General features: G+C 41.1%; 1 protein-coding gene across 5 annotated transcripts; it reads right to left on the bottom strand.

Moving 5' to 3' along the window:
• Nucleotides 1-155: 155 nt before the first annotated feature.
• Nucleotides 156-16037, bottom strand: LOC110957244 (protein polybromo-1-like). Of its 5 annotated transcripts, none has more exons than XM_051948179.1 (30): nucleotides 15898-16036; nucleotides 15578-15770; nucleotides 12328-12477; nucleotides 12101-12198; nucleotides 11825-11972; nucleotides 11570-11719; nucleotides 10227-10343; nucleotides 10073-10141; nucleotides 9884-9982; nucleotides 9724-9809; nucleotides 9555-9640; nucleotides 9247-9463; nucleotides 8776-8917; nucleotides 8523-8617; nucleotides 8124-8403; nucleotides 7294-7399; nucleotides 6545-7184; nucleotides 6247-6458; nucleotides 5947-6132; nucleotides 5609-5766; nucleotides 5247-5498; nucleotides 5018-5163; nucleotides 4312-4469; nucleotides 3986-4169; nucleotides 3500-3701; nucleotides 3205-3406; nucleotides 2534-2686; nucleotides 1325-1377; nucleotides 823-1036; nucleotides 156-585 (listed from the first exon to the last, which is right to left on the bottom strand). In XM_051948179.1, exons 3-30 carry the CDS (start codon nucleotides 12466-12468, stop codon nucleotides 422-424), a joined length of 4758 nt encoding a protein of 1585 aa, XP_051804139.1. In that variant the 5' UTR covers nucleotides 12469-12477; nucleotides 15578-15770; nucleotides 15898-16036; the 3' UTR covers nucleotides 156-421. The 5 variants fall into 5 exon arrangements, with proteins under 5 accessions (XP_051804139.1, XP_022058853.1, XP_051804140.1 ...); XM_022203161.2 differs by having other exon boundaries at nucleotides 2618-2686; XM_051948180.1 differs by having other exon boundaries at nucleotides 12427-12477.
• Nucleotides 16038-16853: the final 816 nt, after the last annotated feature.

The raw sequence follows: 16853 nt of genomic DNA, 5'->3' as shown, positions 1-16853 counted from the left end.
ATTTTAAAATCCTAGCTAAAGACTATCTTTCATCTCGAAATGAAACCAACATAAAGACAGATGTAAAATATCATTAAATCCTACTATATTACTTTTTCAAGTGATGCTCCTCAAACACCAACTTGGTTCTGCTGAGTAAATGAACACAGCCAAACTGAACTCTTCACATTTTAATTGTGAAAGCATGAAGGCCTTCTTTACAGAATGACAGTCATTAACAATAATGCACTTAGAACAGTATATCTGAAATGTAAAACAAAACACAGCTTAAGTACAGAAAGCAGCTTGTATGAATACAAACATTTTTTTTGTTTTAACGACAACAGGTCAATCAAGTGAACAACAAATGAAAACTTTTAGTGAGCTTAACCCTCTTCCTGTTTCACAGGTTGTAGGAGCAGAGGCTCGCAATATGAACTCGCTACATGTTGTGCATCTGACGGATGTTTAGGGTGTCTCGTAGCATCAGGTCACGGAGTCGCCAAAGTGCGTCTGCCATTGTCTTGTGGGCCCCCTTACTCTTCAGCCAGTGAGACGGCAGCCTACTCTCTTGCTCTTTTGTTAGGCGCACATCTTGTCTTTGAACTGAAAGTGCAAAGAAAAAAATCAAATATTTATTTCAGTATGCAGTATGCAGGTGTTTTGTCCCCTAAGAAGCCAGTAACAGACAGTTATGACCAGAGAATAAAAAATTACAAGTCTGTGGGATAACGTTCAAATTAAGGCACAATCAGAGGTCAAACATAAAAGTTTCACAAGCAAGTACTAAATGCGTACAGCATGTAAATATTTAATCACTGGCTATCAAACCATAAAATTAACCTGACAGAGCTTGGTCCCACTTGCTAATAGTAGAGGATTCTGCAGTAAGGCCCTCAATGTATCTGAGGTAGGCCTCGGAGTGGAGCAGCCGCTGAGATTTGGCGGGTGGTGACACAAACACTGGGGTGGATGGCTGTTGGAGAGCAGGTTGTCCCACCTGGCCTTGTCCTGGGTAAGGTGGTGGAGCCTGTTGCCCTGAGCCCATCAAACCCATCTAATGGAAATATTACAAGAACTCTATTACTTATCTGATTCAGAGAGGAATTCATAAAATTAATCATGATGAATACCTACATATATGCATATACAGAAAGTAACCAAGTGTCCCCACATTAAAAGTGCCACACAGTGATTGTACACGGTGTCTAGATAGGGCCTTTAGCACAAGGTCTGGCATCCTAGTAAACAATTTCAAGTTTGTTAAAAGCAGGAAAACACTGAAGAAGTACTTTCTTCCAAGCAGTTTGGAACGGTTCCTCTCTTACTGATCACAACAGATTACCTGAGATCCATGAGCATTTCCTGCTCCAGGTCCACTTCCAACGCCATTGACACCTGTGAGAATATTCAACATCAACACACTGTCAAAAGTTGCAACAAGTCACTTACTATTGGTTTATATTCCAAGCACTGCTATCAGAATGTAATAGTAGAAATGAACCGGCTACATTTTGGGTATGTTAAATCTTTTAGGAATGTCAATCAAGTGGTCATTTTGGTGATTTATAATATGTTCAAGGGTTTAGTGAATAGATTTTTTTTAAGGGGAAGCAAATACTATTTTTTCAGTGACACGTTACCATCAAGCTTATTGGTAATGAGCTGAAAAAATAACCAGTCCCATTAGAGACTGTGTGTTCTTAACCGACTAGTAATCAGCTTAAGGACCTCAGCCTATTGGTACAGGTAGCCCCTCCAACAAGTCAGATTGGTAGACAGGAAGCAACTGCGTGGCAGGTGGGGTGGCCATGACAGCATTCTTACCAAAGTGTGGCATTCCAGGGAACCCAGGCATAACGGACAGGAGATGTTGGGGAAAAACAGGCACCCCTATATGATGTGGTGGTATGCCAGTCATACTAACCATGCCTTCAACAAGGCCCTGCGGGGGCATCATAGCTGACCTATATGCATCCATGATACCTTCTTAGGAAGGAACAGTAGTAACACAAAACAGCAACATGCATCAGTTAAACCAGCATTCACTACCAAGCATGCATTAATATGTTAATATACACTTTATGCCATCATTTAATTCCCAGACTGTGATGATGGGGATGAATGGAAATTAGGCCACACAAATGAGAAATGCACAATAAGGAACAATGTGATGCACATGCACTAAGGTAAAGCATGAATTATTTGTTTTGTCTCAATCCTCAAATGGTATACAGCAGCCGTTCCACTTCATGTTTTGTATTCACACGCAGACCACTTCATAATCAGAACAGCAATGTTGACTGTGTGGATTCTTTCATGAGTGAAGGCTTGAAGAATAACGGGTGTAGTATTCCATTCAAGGTTTGAGCTTATGAATTCAGTTAGAGTTAGAGGAAAACACACAATGAAATCAGAACATCGCAACATCACAAACATGCTGATATGAGTGTGATAAGGAATGTTAAAAATGTGAAGAATTTTAGCAGTTTAGCTTCTTATTCCAGCCAGTCTAGTGTACACCGGGGATCCATCTGCATTTATGAGGGGTTACCTGACACAGGCGTCATGCTGGGATTTAGCATCCCCATGGGGGTTGGAGGAGGCACCACCCCCATCAGTGCCCCTACTGGGGTACCTGCTCTAGGGGACGTCTGATGCTGGGCCCTCTCACGCTCTTGCTGCTCAGCCACTTTAGCTGCTCGCTCTGAAACACAACAAGACGAGTCTAAGTTAGAAACTTTATTGTTCACTATTTCTGAAGCACAAACATCCATCCATCCATTCTCCATACACCGCTTTATCCTCACTAGGGTCGCGGTGGGTGCTGGAGCCTATCCCAGCTGACTTGGGTGAAGGCAGGGGACACCCTGGACAGGTCGCCAGTCTGTCGCAGGGCTACATATACAGACAAACAATCACACTCACATTCACACCTACGGGCAATTTAGAGTAATCAATTAACCTCAGCATATTTTTGGACTGTGGGAGGAAGCCGGAGTGCCCGGAGAAAACCCACGCATGCTCAGGGAGAACATGCAAACTCCATGCCGAAAGATCCCAGGCCCACCCCGGGATTCGAACCAGGGATCTTCTTGCTGCAAGGCGAAAGTGCTAACCACTACCCCACTGAGCAGCCCCGAAGCACAAACAACTAGATCAATACAAAATTTCTATCCATCTCTCTGTAAAGAATTCCTAAAGACATCAAATATGAATTCTCACCTTCGTACTCTGCTTTCCTGGAACTCTCCAGGTTCCTCCACTCTGTGCCAACGAGACGGCTCAACTCCCCGAAAGAAAAGTCTGGGTGCTGGGCTTTGATGACAGCTCGCATCTCACTGCTGAACAGGATGTACCCACTCATGTTGATCTTCCGCTTTGAACCTTCCTTCTTTGAAAGGCCCTTTATGGACTTTGGGGTGGACTGCAACCAAGCACAAGAGAGGCATTCACAAAAATGCTTCACAATTAGCTACAGTTAATTAACTGCTAAATGATTAAATACTTTCACTCTGACCTGTGGAGGAGTGTAAGGCAAGATATCCATGTCACTAGACATGGAAGACTGCATCTGAGGAAGAGAGTGGTCCCCAAGCTCGCCATCATCATCCCCAAGGTCCTCAAGCTCTTCATCTGTCATGTCAGCAAACTTGGCCTCCAGTTCCTCAATTTTCCTGTCAAGCAGAGGTGATGGCTCCTTCTGAGGCACTATGAGCTTCCTGTATAAGCCAGTTAGAAAAGCATTCAGAGCAGTTTGTCAACCTAAATTACAAATACTTTATTCTTTAGTTCTTTTTTAAAATTACAAAACACAGATGATATTGCAACAGGAAGGATACCCAGTAATAATGTGAAAATACATTGCCTGAACTGTGTCACTCTGTGTTTTATTACTTGAGCATGTAGAACCAGGGTATGTTTACTTCATGTGACACAACATTTATGTCATTCCTTTTAAAAATTTCAAACAGTGACATATGTGTTGAACGTACAGTTTGTCTACCTAAAATAGTAGAGTTCATCCTCTACCACCTTCCCAGAGAGTGAGAAACGCTTGAGACCCTTGAACTTCTTCATCTGCTTTTCACTCTCAATGTAGCGACTCTCACAGAGTAGAACATTCTCTTCAGGCACTTCAGTGGGCCGACATGACAAGTAGTCTTTGAACGACGACACAATACACTTCCCTGTGAAACGAAAACTAACTCAATTAATGCATTAAATGATTCTAATCATCACTGAATTGTAGTCACAAATCAATAAACATGGTGCCATGTTGTCAAAAAAGCACTAGTATTCAGTCTAGCCCACAGTGAATAAGAAGGGTACCTATGATGCAGGTCATGGGACAAGTCTCCTCCAGGTTGCTAAGGAACACTTCCTTCTTGTAGAACATCTTTGTGGGTTCATGCTCCGTCTCCTCAGGATGGATAAAGATGGGGCCGAAGAAGTATCCTGCTCCGTCCCTCATCCACATTTTCTCAATTCTGTTCATATAAAAACAAAAGAAGCTGCAGTATAAACAATTGAAATCTGTGAATATTATTAACATACTACAACATCACTCTCCACCATGTCATTGTTAACAGCTCTCTATAATCCACATTCTCAAACCCAACAACAATGCAGTGTTAATGTGATGGTTATTTTGTAAAAATAGCACTGAACTGCATAACTGTGTTTATAATTATGGTTAAGTTTTGTTCATCATAAAGTTTATGCTGACACCACTTACAGAGCACTACTTTCCTATATAGAAGTGACACACGAAAGAAATTCACACAATTTTTACACTCATCACGTCATTCTTAGAGCCTACTCCCATCAGGTTAGAAATGTTTCATCATAGGATAAAGGCGATTCCCCTGGACAACTTTGTATCGATTTGCAGCGATCCTTTCCTCTAAAAGGACAGATAAAACCCCACCGAGCCAGCAATGTGTCCCCCCTATAACATTACACAACAATCAGACTACCTCAATGTAGGCAATTTTCCTTTAATTCACCCATCTATGTAATTGAGCAGTTACTCTACCTGCCCACTCGGTGGCGTACGAGTCCATGAGAACCGATGTAGACACAGTCTCCTACTTTCAGCCACAAGTTGTTGTAGCAGAGCTGCTCGTAGTACTGACACCCTGGTTCTCCATTGGTCATATCCATTGGGACATCTTCTCTCTCCTGCAAGTGCAAATTGGCCTTCTGACTTTACCATGTATGTGTACACAGTAAAATTTTACAAAAATAACTAACTGGTTATTTACCTTGTCTATAATAGTATCTATCATTTTGCTTTCATCTGGAATCTCTGGTGGCTTCTCCTCTTGTTTGAGTGCAAACATGGATGCAACTCGGACTACAGGTAGGGGTACTTCTCGGGGAACAAACCGAACAGAGCTCAGGGGCATGGTCCACATCTTGATCTTCTTAAAGGACTTGGACTTTGCAGAGTAGCGTGACTCACAGACATAGACATCGTCTGCTCTGAATCCTTCTGGATGAAGCTTGAAGTATTCCTTAAAACCCAACCACAAAAACTATTTTGTTAATAAGGATACACAGTTAAAGTGATAATGTTCAGTAACAAATAATACAGTAAGAAAATAGAGATAAAAATGTAATTCACCTTCACAAACATAACCACACATTTGCCAAGAATCTTGCTGACAGGAGCTTTGTTGTAATAGTCGCTTTTAAAAACTTCTTTCTCCAAGAATTTCCTTGTGGCCAGATGAAATGTTTCATTTGGCCTGTAGAACCAGCAACCATAAAGCCACTTCTCCCCTGTGTGTATTAGAGGTGGAAAAACTGAATGAAATTAGATATGGTCTCAATGAAAAAATTGGTTACTGAACATGAGACACTAATGTAATGCAGAGCAAATAAATATGTAAATACAAATATGTAATATATGTAAATGCATATTAAAAATCAGACAGAAAATATAAATATAAAGGAACTGACCGGTGTTGTCTTGCCAAAGGCGTTCAATGTAGATTATATGGGGCTGGAGGTTCGGCTCTGCAGGCTCCACATATACATAGTCTCCCACATGGTACATACTGTCCTTGAAGCTGCAGTCTTGACTGTATGTGCGCTGAAGATTTGACTGCCATGATCCTCCAACAGGATCCTCCCTCTTCTCAGCTTCTGGAAATTCACAACACAATCAGTAAAACAAGGTTACATGCTGAAAGAATGCGTGGTACTGTGGGATATCACTTCGTATGTTCTGTTAGGTTTAATGAATATTTCCGAGAATACCCCTTTTCTCCTCTTCTCTCTTAATTTTGTCCTCCTCAAACTCCTTGGGAAGCTTCTCTTTCTTCTCTTTTTCCACATCACTATGCAGATGTTTAGAGGTATAGCTGAGTGCAGGTGACATCAAGATCTCCCCATTCTTACACAGCTCATCTCTGATCCGGATGAAGAACTGCTGCAGCTCCACAGCATCTTCAAAGATCTCGGAGTCTGTCCTGCAAAGAGTGCATGGTGTAACACAAACTTAAGAAAAAACAATAAATCACTGATTTTGTTTTGTGCATGATCAACAATACCTCACCTATTCAACCGTCTGGCCTTTTCCAGCACTTCAAACATGTGGTCCTGGAATACATCCAACCTTTTGTAACGTCCTCGATCAACATTTTTTCTGACAATCTCAAAATTGAGCGGTGGCTTCTCGGGGTTTGTGGGATCAACAGCAGGGATCTCAGCGAGTGAATCACTGTAGCAACGCCCCTCGTCGTCTTGGTGACCGAGCACAGAAACAAAGAGGCTCCTGATAAGTTCCTGGATGAGGCGGGGCACGTCGGGCACATGTGCATCCTCTCCTCCCTCCAGGTCACGTCTCGTCTCTAACAGCACCCTGTGCAGCAGCAGAGCATCGCGGTAAATGAGAGACTCAGGTTCATTGTAAGTGCAGGCGTTGTTGAACATGAGCACCAAGTCTTCCACCAGTGCGTCAACATCCTGGTACTTATTAGCCAACATGTGGCTCTTGATCTTCTCCATATCCACAGGTTTCTTGATAGCAATGTAGTAATCAGGCAGCTCGGCCCGAGACGGCAGACGCAAGAAGATTGTACTGAGGCGCCGGCCTCGCTTATCAGTGTAGTTCTTGACAGCTTCATACAGCTCATTCAGCTTCTGTTGTAATGGTGTCAAGTACTTAGACTTCTTTAGTGTAATGCTGTTCTTTCCTGCAATAACATAAAGTATAGGTAGGTTGATAGTAATCAGTATTTTTTTTTTAATTTTTTAACATATCATTCACATTCTTGTTTAGATTTGGTTATGTCAGTGACATACGTATTTTCAGCTTTGGGGACATCATGTCATCATCATCAGTTGCTGGCCCAAGATCCCTACGTCTGTCTTTCATGATCTTCTCTAGGATGTCTGCATCATTGTAGACCTACAGAAACAACAAGAAGAAGATCATAGAGAGGGTATTCATGTTCTTCTTTCAGGGCAGATTGTATGTACAGTTTATCATATTATTTTTAAACATGCAAACCTACATCCACATTAGGACTTGGTTGCTGTATCGGTGGTCTGAAACACTAAAGAACCCATATTAAGGCTGTGTACAGGTCTCTAATTTTGTTTTTACTGTCTATTAGAATATGTGTAAAAAAAAAACACACTACTGTAAATTGCTGCAGCACCTCTTTCTCAAATGGTCTGTTTTAGCTCCTGCCACTTTAATGCTCCCTTCCAAAAACCTCAGTCTGCCAAGATTGGTCAGACTGAACCAAAAAAAAAAAAAAAAAGTGAGCCAACATAGTTAATTCTGAATAATCCTAGAACTGTAAGTACATGTATGCAGCTGTACCAGAAGTGATTCTGGTAAGAAAACAATAGCAGACTACAAGCTAGCTGTGGATTCTTTGTTTAGGGATGTGTCACACTAGCCACTAAGACAGTGTTACATACATCTGTGTTACAAGCCTCCATTTGACATGAGCTTTAGCCTGCTTACATTGGGAGATTGTTTGCATGCCCAAAAAAGCTATAACACCCTAATATAACAGGAAAACCCTTAATAATATAATATACGGTCTTATCAAGAAACAAAGAACCAACATCCTTAAAGAGCATCAAAGGAACACAGACGCAACCAACAAGCAGAATCCTACCTGGGAACCTTCCTCGTTATAATGTCGTGCATTGCGGAACATCAACTTCATGTCTTCTACCATTGAATCTTCCGTCATGTACTTGTCTGAGCGGATGTTGTGCTCAATGGTCCTCAGGTCCATTGGCTCCAGGATGACCTTGTAATAATCGGGGTAGTCCTTCTTTGAGGGCTTGACCATGAAGAGGTCACACAGTCGCCGACCAGTGCCAGCTTCTCGTGCCTCAGTCACAGCAGCTAGGAGAGCTTTCATTCGGTTTTTCTTTGTATTCTTCTTGTGACTGGAAACCAGATGCAAACCAATAAAGAACTGTCACACATATGGTCCCCATCCACACACAACAACAACAAAAAAAACTAACAACTTCAGAGAACTGAACAAGTGTGTGAAGAAGTGCACCTTTTTCTTTTTGTACTACTGGTGTCAGACGTGGCAGAGGAGAGCATGCTGTCTCCATCATCATCATCTCTCTGTAAAAGCTCCTTTCTCTTCATCTAGACAGGCGATATATGAATTGCATTGTTACAATACTTCTCTAAAAGTGCCATGAAGCTGCAACCCTGGTCATTCAAATTTTCCAAAAGTTGTGAGCAAATATCTAAGCAAATTCAACATTTGTGCATAATTTCAATTAGAAGACGCTGGCACCGACCTGCTGAATGTGCTGAAGTTTGAGCGCACGCTTGTAGATGGAGGAGTGAGGAACGTTGTAACGTTTGGCGTTCTCAAACATCAACGTCAGATCCGAGTCAACATGCTCAACGCTCTCATACTCATTGTTCTTCATCTTGTTCCTGTGGGGAGTCACGGGCTCTCACATTTGGGAAGTAGGGCACAGAAATACTGTACTGCACTGTGAGTGTATGTGATGCCGTATTTTCCCCGCAGAAAACAGAAAGACAGAATGTTGATGAAACAAAATAAAATAAATCAATGATGAAAACACTGACAGTTGGGGAAAAAAGGAAAAAAAAGAAGCAAAATGGATTTCCATCCAAGCATCATTTCAAAATGCAACAACACCAAAACGCATTTTTGGTGTTGTTTCGTATTAATTTGCGTGACACTTATGGACACAGACAAACGAAAACACAACATGACAAGAATACTAGTTCTGTCATACTTGATCTGATGGAGGCAGATGGGCTGACTGATCTGGTGGTAGTAGTCGGGGTAGTCTTTTCTCGAGGGCAGCTGTAGGAAAGGCTCAGAAATGAGTTGGCCTTGACTATTCCTGGCACCTCGAACAGCTTCATACAGCTGGAAGATGGGATTACTCATATCCATGTTGGAGGTCATACTTTCTGCCTCAGATTCCCCCTCATCATAGTGGACAGAGCCTGAGAAATGTAGGAAAAGACCATTTTAACAGATTGTCACGTCATGTCCAATGATTGCGCGTGTCTGTCATGTTATTTGGTGAAGGTGTACCAGAGAGTATGCCCTCCTCATCACTTTCATACTGAAGAGCCATGGTGATAGCTGAGAGACGGTCTCCCTGGGCAGATCTTCTATTCCTTTCAGAGACAGAAAGAAAAATTAAAATCAAAAGTGAATATTCTTTCTCTCTAAATTACTCCATGTGTTAATTCCTATGTACCTGATACGAATGCTGGACTTGATTGGCTCTCCATGTTCCATCTCGGATTTCTTTTGTGCAAAAATCTTCTTAATAGTATTTGCATCCTGGAACACGAGTAGGTCATTGGTAAGTTTGTCAAATGGTGGTTATGAATGTATATATTCTGTTGCATACTGACCTTAAACACCTGTGATCCTGGCTCATTAAAAGTTTTGGCATTCTTGACCAGCAAGTCTATGTCTTTAGCCATGGCATTGACACCCCTGTAGTGGCCCAGCTAAAAGCAAATACATTTGTTGGACAATTTAAGAACAACGCAACGTACAACATGAAATCAGCACTTAATAGAGAAATTCTAACAGAGTACCTGAATCTTCTGAGCAATGATTTTCAGATCTATTGGTTCCTTAATGATGGCATAATAATCTGGGTATTGCTGAGAGAAAAAATGAAAAATATACATCAAAGCAAAGTCACTCATTTTTAAAACATTTTCTAAGTCATATTAAAAGTGCTGCTACCATTTTGGAGGGAAGTTTCTGGAACAGCTCGCTGACCAGGCGACCGGTAGGCTCAGTGTAAGACACTACAGCATCAAGGAGCTGCTCAAGGACCTCTTTCAAACACGTGGGTGCACTCTGGTATGAAGAAGTGGTCACACGGGTTAGGCAAAAAAAGTACAGTATCATCCCCTAGTGATGAAAACTGTAGACTGTATATACATTTGCAATACAAAATAAAAACTGGTTTGTAGCTCTATAACTACAGAAAATTAAGATAGTTTCATTAAAATAACAGAATATATAACTGTCAGTTGTGTGAGCAAACCTGCATTCATTATTCTTTGGGGGTTTTTTTTTCCTTTCTTTATTTTATGTACTCCACTGATTATGCAAAGAGAAATTCCCTTTTTACATATCCCAGCTTGTCAGGAAGCTGGAGGGTACAGTGAGGCACCAGTGAACCAGACAAGGTTAAGGGCCTTGCACAAGTGCCCAAAAGTAGCCGGTCCTAGTCCTTCTGATCTGTACACCAGATATCACATCCAGAAGAAGGCAGCCTGGTCTGATGAGTCACATTTATTAAACCATGACTGCAGCCAGCTGTGGTTAAATCATTCAGCAGGGGGAAGAGCTGGCGACAGAACGCAGTGTGGGACAAAGAAAAGCTTGCAGAGACAGCATGATGCCCTTAGCAAAGTTCTCCTGGGAAAGTTTGGGTGCTGGCATTCATGTGAACAGTATTTTCACACAAATCACCTTCTAAAATATTGTTGCAGACCATGCATACACCCTCAAGGCAATAACATTCCTGATAGCAGTGGTCCCTCTCAACAGGATAATGTGTCCTGCCACACTGCAAAATTGTTCTAGAATAGTTTGAGGAACATGACAAAGAGTCACGAGGTGTTGACTTGGCCTCCAGATTTTCCAGATCTTAGTCCAGATGAGGATCTGTAGGATGTTCTGAAAAAAAAGTGTTCCAGGAAGGCGACTTACTGCTAATATCTTGGTGCCCGACACCACTGGATGCATTCAGGAGCTGCACATTATTAGACAAGTAATTTAAATATTGTGGCCACTAACCAACTGACTTGTAGGGAAATCTGTATTATCCATATGAAGTTTAAATCACCAAGAGTTCATGATAGTTCATGTTAAGAATAACACAAACAGATGCCACCAAGCTAACATTAAATTCCATCTTTTCTGTCAAGCACAATGTTGCTTAAACACGACTGTGGCACACATTAAATAAGATACTAAGTGAGCTGATTCGACAGATTAGCATAACAGGTTCCAGCCTAAAGACGGAAATTATAATCGATAGGCACTGAATGAAGAATCACAACCATAAATGTCACCTCATCTTCGGTGGACCCTCCCGGGTTGTCTTGTGCGTCGTATCCATCTTCATCATCCTCATCATACTCCCCTCGTTGAATAAACTCATTCTTGGTTCGCAGATAAAGGTCCCACAGTTTACAGGCTGCTCTGTATTCAGGACTGTCTGACTACATACGAGCAAGACAAATCCATGTTATGATCCTAATATATCCTTCACAAAGATGTACACACATTTTAATAGCTTTCATATAAGTGTAGAATATATTTGCTACCTTGTAATACGTTTTTGCATTGTTGAATAGAAGCTGAAAGTCACTGGTTAGTTGTTCAACATCATCGTACTCCTCCATCTTTAATTTCTGCTGGATCTTCATCATGTCAATTGGCTGAGACACCACATGGTAATAGTCTGGTTGATTCCTGTATGAAAGGGAGACTTGTGCATCTTTTATGTGCCTAATATTTGTGTTAAATAGCTTGATTGATACTGAAGGAAATTCGGGATGTAAATATACACACATACTGTATCTTCCTATGCCTCTCCTCACCTTCGTTTGGGAGCTCTGATGAACAGCTCACACAGCATCCTGCCCTGGTCGTCCTTGTAGTCTCTGATTGTGTTGTACAACTCATGACATACAGCGATCTGCAAGGCAAGGATTAAACACTGAAAAACATCCACATCCTTTCATGCGTCAACTACTTTTTCAATCCGTGCTGTAGTATAATTCTCACAGCTGATTTAAAAAACAGTGACTGAAATTTGTAAAATTACAGGATCCACAGTTGGAATGTTTGAGGTCCTTCTCCTCTTTCTCCCAATTGAAGGCACTAACGATGAAGTCTGGCTATCGTCAAAATCTCCTCCACTCACACTGCTAGAGGGGGATGTCGCCCTTCTCCTTTTCAAGGCCATGTCGAACCCCTGACAAGACAAACTTTAATTCAGTAACATGGCATGGAAAACACTCCACATAAAGGTAGAATGGTGGAGAATAAACAGTGCTATATTGCAGACTGTATCTAAACAGCGTAGAAGCTACACAGACTTAAATTAAAACTCTAGCAGCTCAGCACTGGGCTCAGTAGGAGTAACAGATACTTAGTTTCCACTCATGCCACTTAATATAGACAGCTGATATTATTTAAAGTGAAATAAACTGCCATTGCTCAAGCAGATTTCTCATACAATTTCCGCTTGAATACATTGCAATACCAGCAAGTAGACTATTAGACATGTATTTCCCATACAGCGGTCTCACAGTCATCCTGAAATTGTTTCATAGATCAAACAGAAAAATCTGGCTTAACGTTTAAAAGAGGTCTCTTCTTATTCTAGTGGATCTGTCCTTCTCGAATGTTGCATTTGAGATGCTGCAAATAGAAAGATGGTTCACATTCTTGGCATGGAAAGGTGGGGAAATTATTGAAGTGCAACATCTAATGTGCACCGGTCTCTTTTTTTTAAGGACAGGTTAGAAATGTATGGAGAACATTTACTACATTCACAAACACAGTTAGATAATACAACTCATCAACAGAGTTACATCAACAGAGTCCCTCCAATCAGAGGGAATTTTCATCAGATTAAGAGGGGTGGTGTTAAGCTTTTGATAATCAGATTAACAATGAAATGTCAGCGCCTAATAATGATACATTCAACTGGATGATTTTTATCTGGCTGAATTATTTTTCATTTACGTTTACCCCATGTTCCACGCCTGACTGGTACAAAGTTTACCATTCGTGATGAGCTGTAAAGGTCCTCTTGCACTCCATCCGCATTTAAAAATTACCAGAGAATTATGTGCTACTAAGATTGCCACTTAATTTGAAAGAACAGGAGAAGTGCAACATTTTTTCAGAACATGATGTGGATCCGTTCTGGTAATTTCTTCTTCTGATATATTTCTGCCATTTTAGACACTTCACAGTGAATACAGAACCATGTTGCACATGTCAAAAAAGATATTGGGATTAGAATGCTTTTGAGCAGGTAAATGTACATCTTATGTTGATGGAAGTCTTTAATTAGAATGATTTATATGCCATAGAAGAAATATTGTCTATATAAATGCAGTTTACGTAAATGTTACGTTCTAGTGTGTGTAGATAAGGTAGGGTGTGCTTTCTCTTTTCTCTTCCTTTTAGATTACGCCCAGCGGGAGTGGCCAGGGGCACCTGTGGCTCATTGGCAATCAGCTGGGAAGGTGTAAAGCTCAGCCACCCAGAGCAGCGTCGCCTTTTGACCAGACCGGAAGCTGGAGTGTGTGGTGGTGACTGGTGTTGAGCCTGGACTCGACATTCTTTCGTAGTTAAGGAACTCGCTTCCCTCGTGTGGATCTCGGGCTTAACTTCCTTTGTAAATAAAGTTATTTCTCTGCCGCATGATCAGTTTTCAGCCTCTTTACCTGGTTTCTTCTTTATATTTGTTACTCCCCTCATCCCCTAGTTCTCGGGACGTAACAGTAAAAAAAAAAAAAAAAAAAAAAAAAAGTGAGACAAAGATGAATATTTCTCAAGTACTCTGCTTTCAAAGAGCCAATTTAAATGCTAAAGATTTAACGCAGAGAAAAGGTTTGTTCTGAATAAGCAACTGATCTGAACTTTCTCACGCAGTAGAACAATAAAGAATTAAGCAGTTAGTTCAGCTTTATCTATTTAAGCAATCCTATTGAAATTAAAATCCCTCTGACATTTCACAGAAAATTACATACACCGCAGACAGGGTCAAAACAATGAAAGTATTCACTCAAAACAACAATCATACACAAGCACAAATCAAATCAGTTATAGATATCGTTAGAGCGTGTAAAGCTTTAAAATCTCACACAGGAATGAGATCCAACCTTTTTGTAGAATTCACAATGGTGAGTGTGATAGCTCTCTTGTGAATGAAACTGAATAGTGCAGCATGAGCATAAAGGACATCGCCATAATCAAATGTAGACAGCATGGCAGACTGTACAAGTTTTTTTTCTGTTATCAAGGGAGACACAAGCACAGTTTTGGGTAAAGCATCCAAACTCAATTTAAATGTTTGTGCAAGATGTTCAACATGAGCTATGTTGGACAATCTGCTGTCTAGTCAGGGTTGAATGTATGTAAAATACTGAACGGTAGCCGCTGGATCAATGGTATGCCCTTTTGTGAAATGCAGACATGTAGTGGACATGTAGTCTTTTTGCAGTTTAGTCAATGAAAATACACAGGAGCATGTGTAAGCCATCAAAAGTGCTGTGCAAATAGAAAGTCTGCTTTGCCTGGAAAATAACCATTTATTAGCAGAGTTGAGCATAGAGCTGAAAGAACAATCAGTTTCAAGCATTTCAAGCAATGCAGCGCTGCATGTTTGACCCAGGGTTTAAAATGTGATGTCAGTAGTTTTAGCAACGCTTTTATGGTGTTTCATGTGGTAACGTTGAATCATGTTTTAAATCTAATATACAATGAAAACAGAACTGAAGTTTTATGAACTATGGATCAAATGGCAATATCTGTAAGAAAAACTGCAATTACACATTTTCTCTGAATAAAATAATCCTCTGGGGACACCTTTATAAGCCATGTGGGAACTAGATCTCAAACGACTAGCAGAACAGACTGAACTCAGATGTGATCTGGACCAGTAGTAAGCAGAAACAGGAGGAATTGGCAGTAACTAGTCCCATTATGTGCACTGGAAGCAGGGCCAGGCGGACGGACACGCCCACATCTCACCACTGGGGAAGAATTCTGACCATGTCACCTCATGTGAACTTGGAGCACTGATTTAAAAACACAACTTGGAAGCCCTGGTTACTCACTTCAAAAAGCTGCTAAACCTCTGTGACTATGTGGCAACAGAATTGGGCGAATTAAGCCGTTTTTTCCCCCCAGAGCCCCTGGGTGTCCTGGTTTGCTTCATGCAGCTTATTTCCAGTTATGAAATGTGACAGTCCCACCGGCTCTCTGCTCTCACCTCTGATGACACTCGTGTGAACGGACGCCCGTGATGCTGCTGTATGTCTGGAGGTCTGACTCACCGAAAAACGTCCACAGCAGCTCCGCCTAATGTCACCGAGCAGCTGCGCACAGGCTGCGGTCCAGTGAGCACGGCTAGCTTAGAAAGCAGCAGCTGTCCGGTCGCCGTGAAGTGTCACTCAGCGCGGGCAGGTTGAGACACCTCGGAGCAGCAGCTAACGTTAGCCACCATCAACGGTTAGCCTTCAACATCACCTAGTTACAGCCGAGACAAAGGCATCACTGTAACGGCGACTAACGTTACCGAGCCCCCCGTAGCTGCACCGACGACACCCAGCGGGGAATAATTTAGCTTAAACGCTTGACACGGTTGTGTGCTTACCTTCTGTGAACGCGCCAATAGACCCTCAAAATCTTAACCATCAAGAAAGCCAATCACTTATCGATTTTAGGCAGGAGGACCGAAGTGTGAAGTTATCGATAATATGGCCGCACCCGCCGTCTGTTCCCCTTCACAATAAAAGCATGTACGTTTGGCCATTGTTAAAAGTGCGTTTTATATTTAGTGCAATGACGTTTCCTTTCTTGTCACTTTTACATTTGATTTCTTTACAAAGCAGGCTGCATAATGGTGACTAGTTTGGTAGTTAGAAACTATATCCCCGGTACAAGTAAACAAAATAAAACACTTTTCATTTGTACATCCACATGGAACATTTGTATTTACAGATATTGTGCATTTCATATTTTTCTTATTGTTTATTTTTACTTATTGCATGTTTTTGCTTATTTATCTATATTTATAGTGGTGGTAACGCTACTCCTGCTGTAACAACCTCAGGGATTAATAAAATATTTCTATTGTATTTCGGTAGCAGGATGAGGGCAAAGGACCTATTTTTTATTACACGTTTCACCGCAATAATTCAGTTCAAGATGGGCTTCGGTCATCTCGAATCATCAAGAGCCTTAAGCTGGACCATCCCTGATTTGTTTGAAACTTTTTTTCTGGCATAACTATGGATATTTAAAAAAAGGTTTTTAAAGATTTTTTAAAAAGTTTTCTGTGGTACAGCTTGTCATACCTACATCAGTTATGAAAGTTAAACAAAAATAACTGTTTTCATTTTTGTGACAATGCATTTCACACTGAACAGTATTACATGTGTTTTGTGTTCTATTATTGTGAAAAACGGCAACATATAGTTTGCAAAATATCATCATTGACTTCTGTATTAGCCATTTTTCTGTTATTGTGTGCTGAAAGATAGGACTTTTCATGACACAGCATTGGGAAAAATTATTGTAGTTACCTTCTAATGAAGCTCTTACGAGTGA

This window comes from Acanthochromis polyacanthus, chromosome 5 (genome assembly GCF_021347895.1).
Source record: "Acanthochromis polyacanthus isolate Apoly-LR-REF ecotype Palm Island chromosome 5, KAUST_Apoly_ChrSc, whole genome shotgun sequence".
NCBI classification, from domain to species: Eukaryota; Metazoa; Chordata; class Actinopteri; family Pomacentridae; genus Acanthochromis; species Acanthochromis polyacanthus.
The sequence above is the reverse complement of the archived record's forward strand: the minus strand, read 5'-3'. Positions and strand labels throughout refer to the sequence as shown.

What these genes read in the sequence shown, in the direction of transcription:
- LOC110957244 (XM_051948179.1), bottom strand. Translation starts at nt 12,468, where the DNA reads ATGGCCTTGAAAAGGAGAAGGGCGACATCCCCCTCTAGCAGTGTGAGT. An exon ending in GTCCCCAAAGCTGAAAATAC is followed by an intron (nt 7,185 to 7,293) that starts GTATGTCACTGA and finishes ATGTTATTGCAG; the next exon opens with GAAAGAACAGCATTACACTA. An exon ending in TAGATACTATTATAGACAAG is followed by an intron (nt 5,164 to 5,246) that starts GTAAATAACCAG and finishes TTGCACTTGCAG; the next exon opens with GAGAGAGAAGATGTCCCAAT.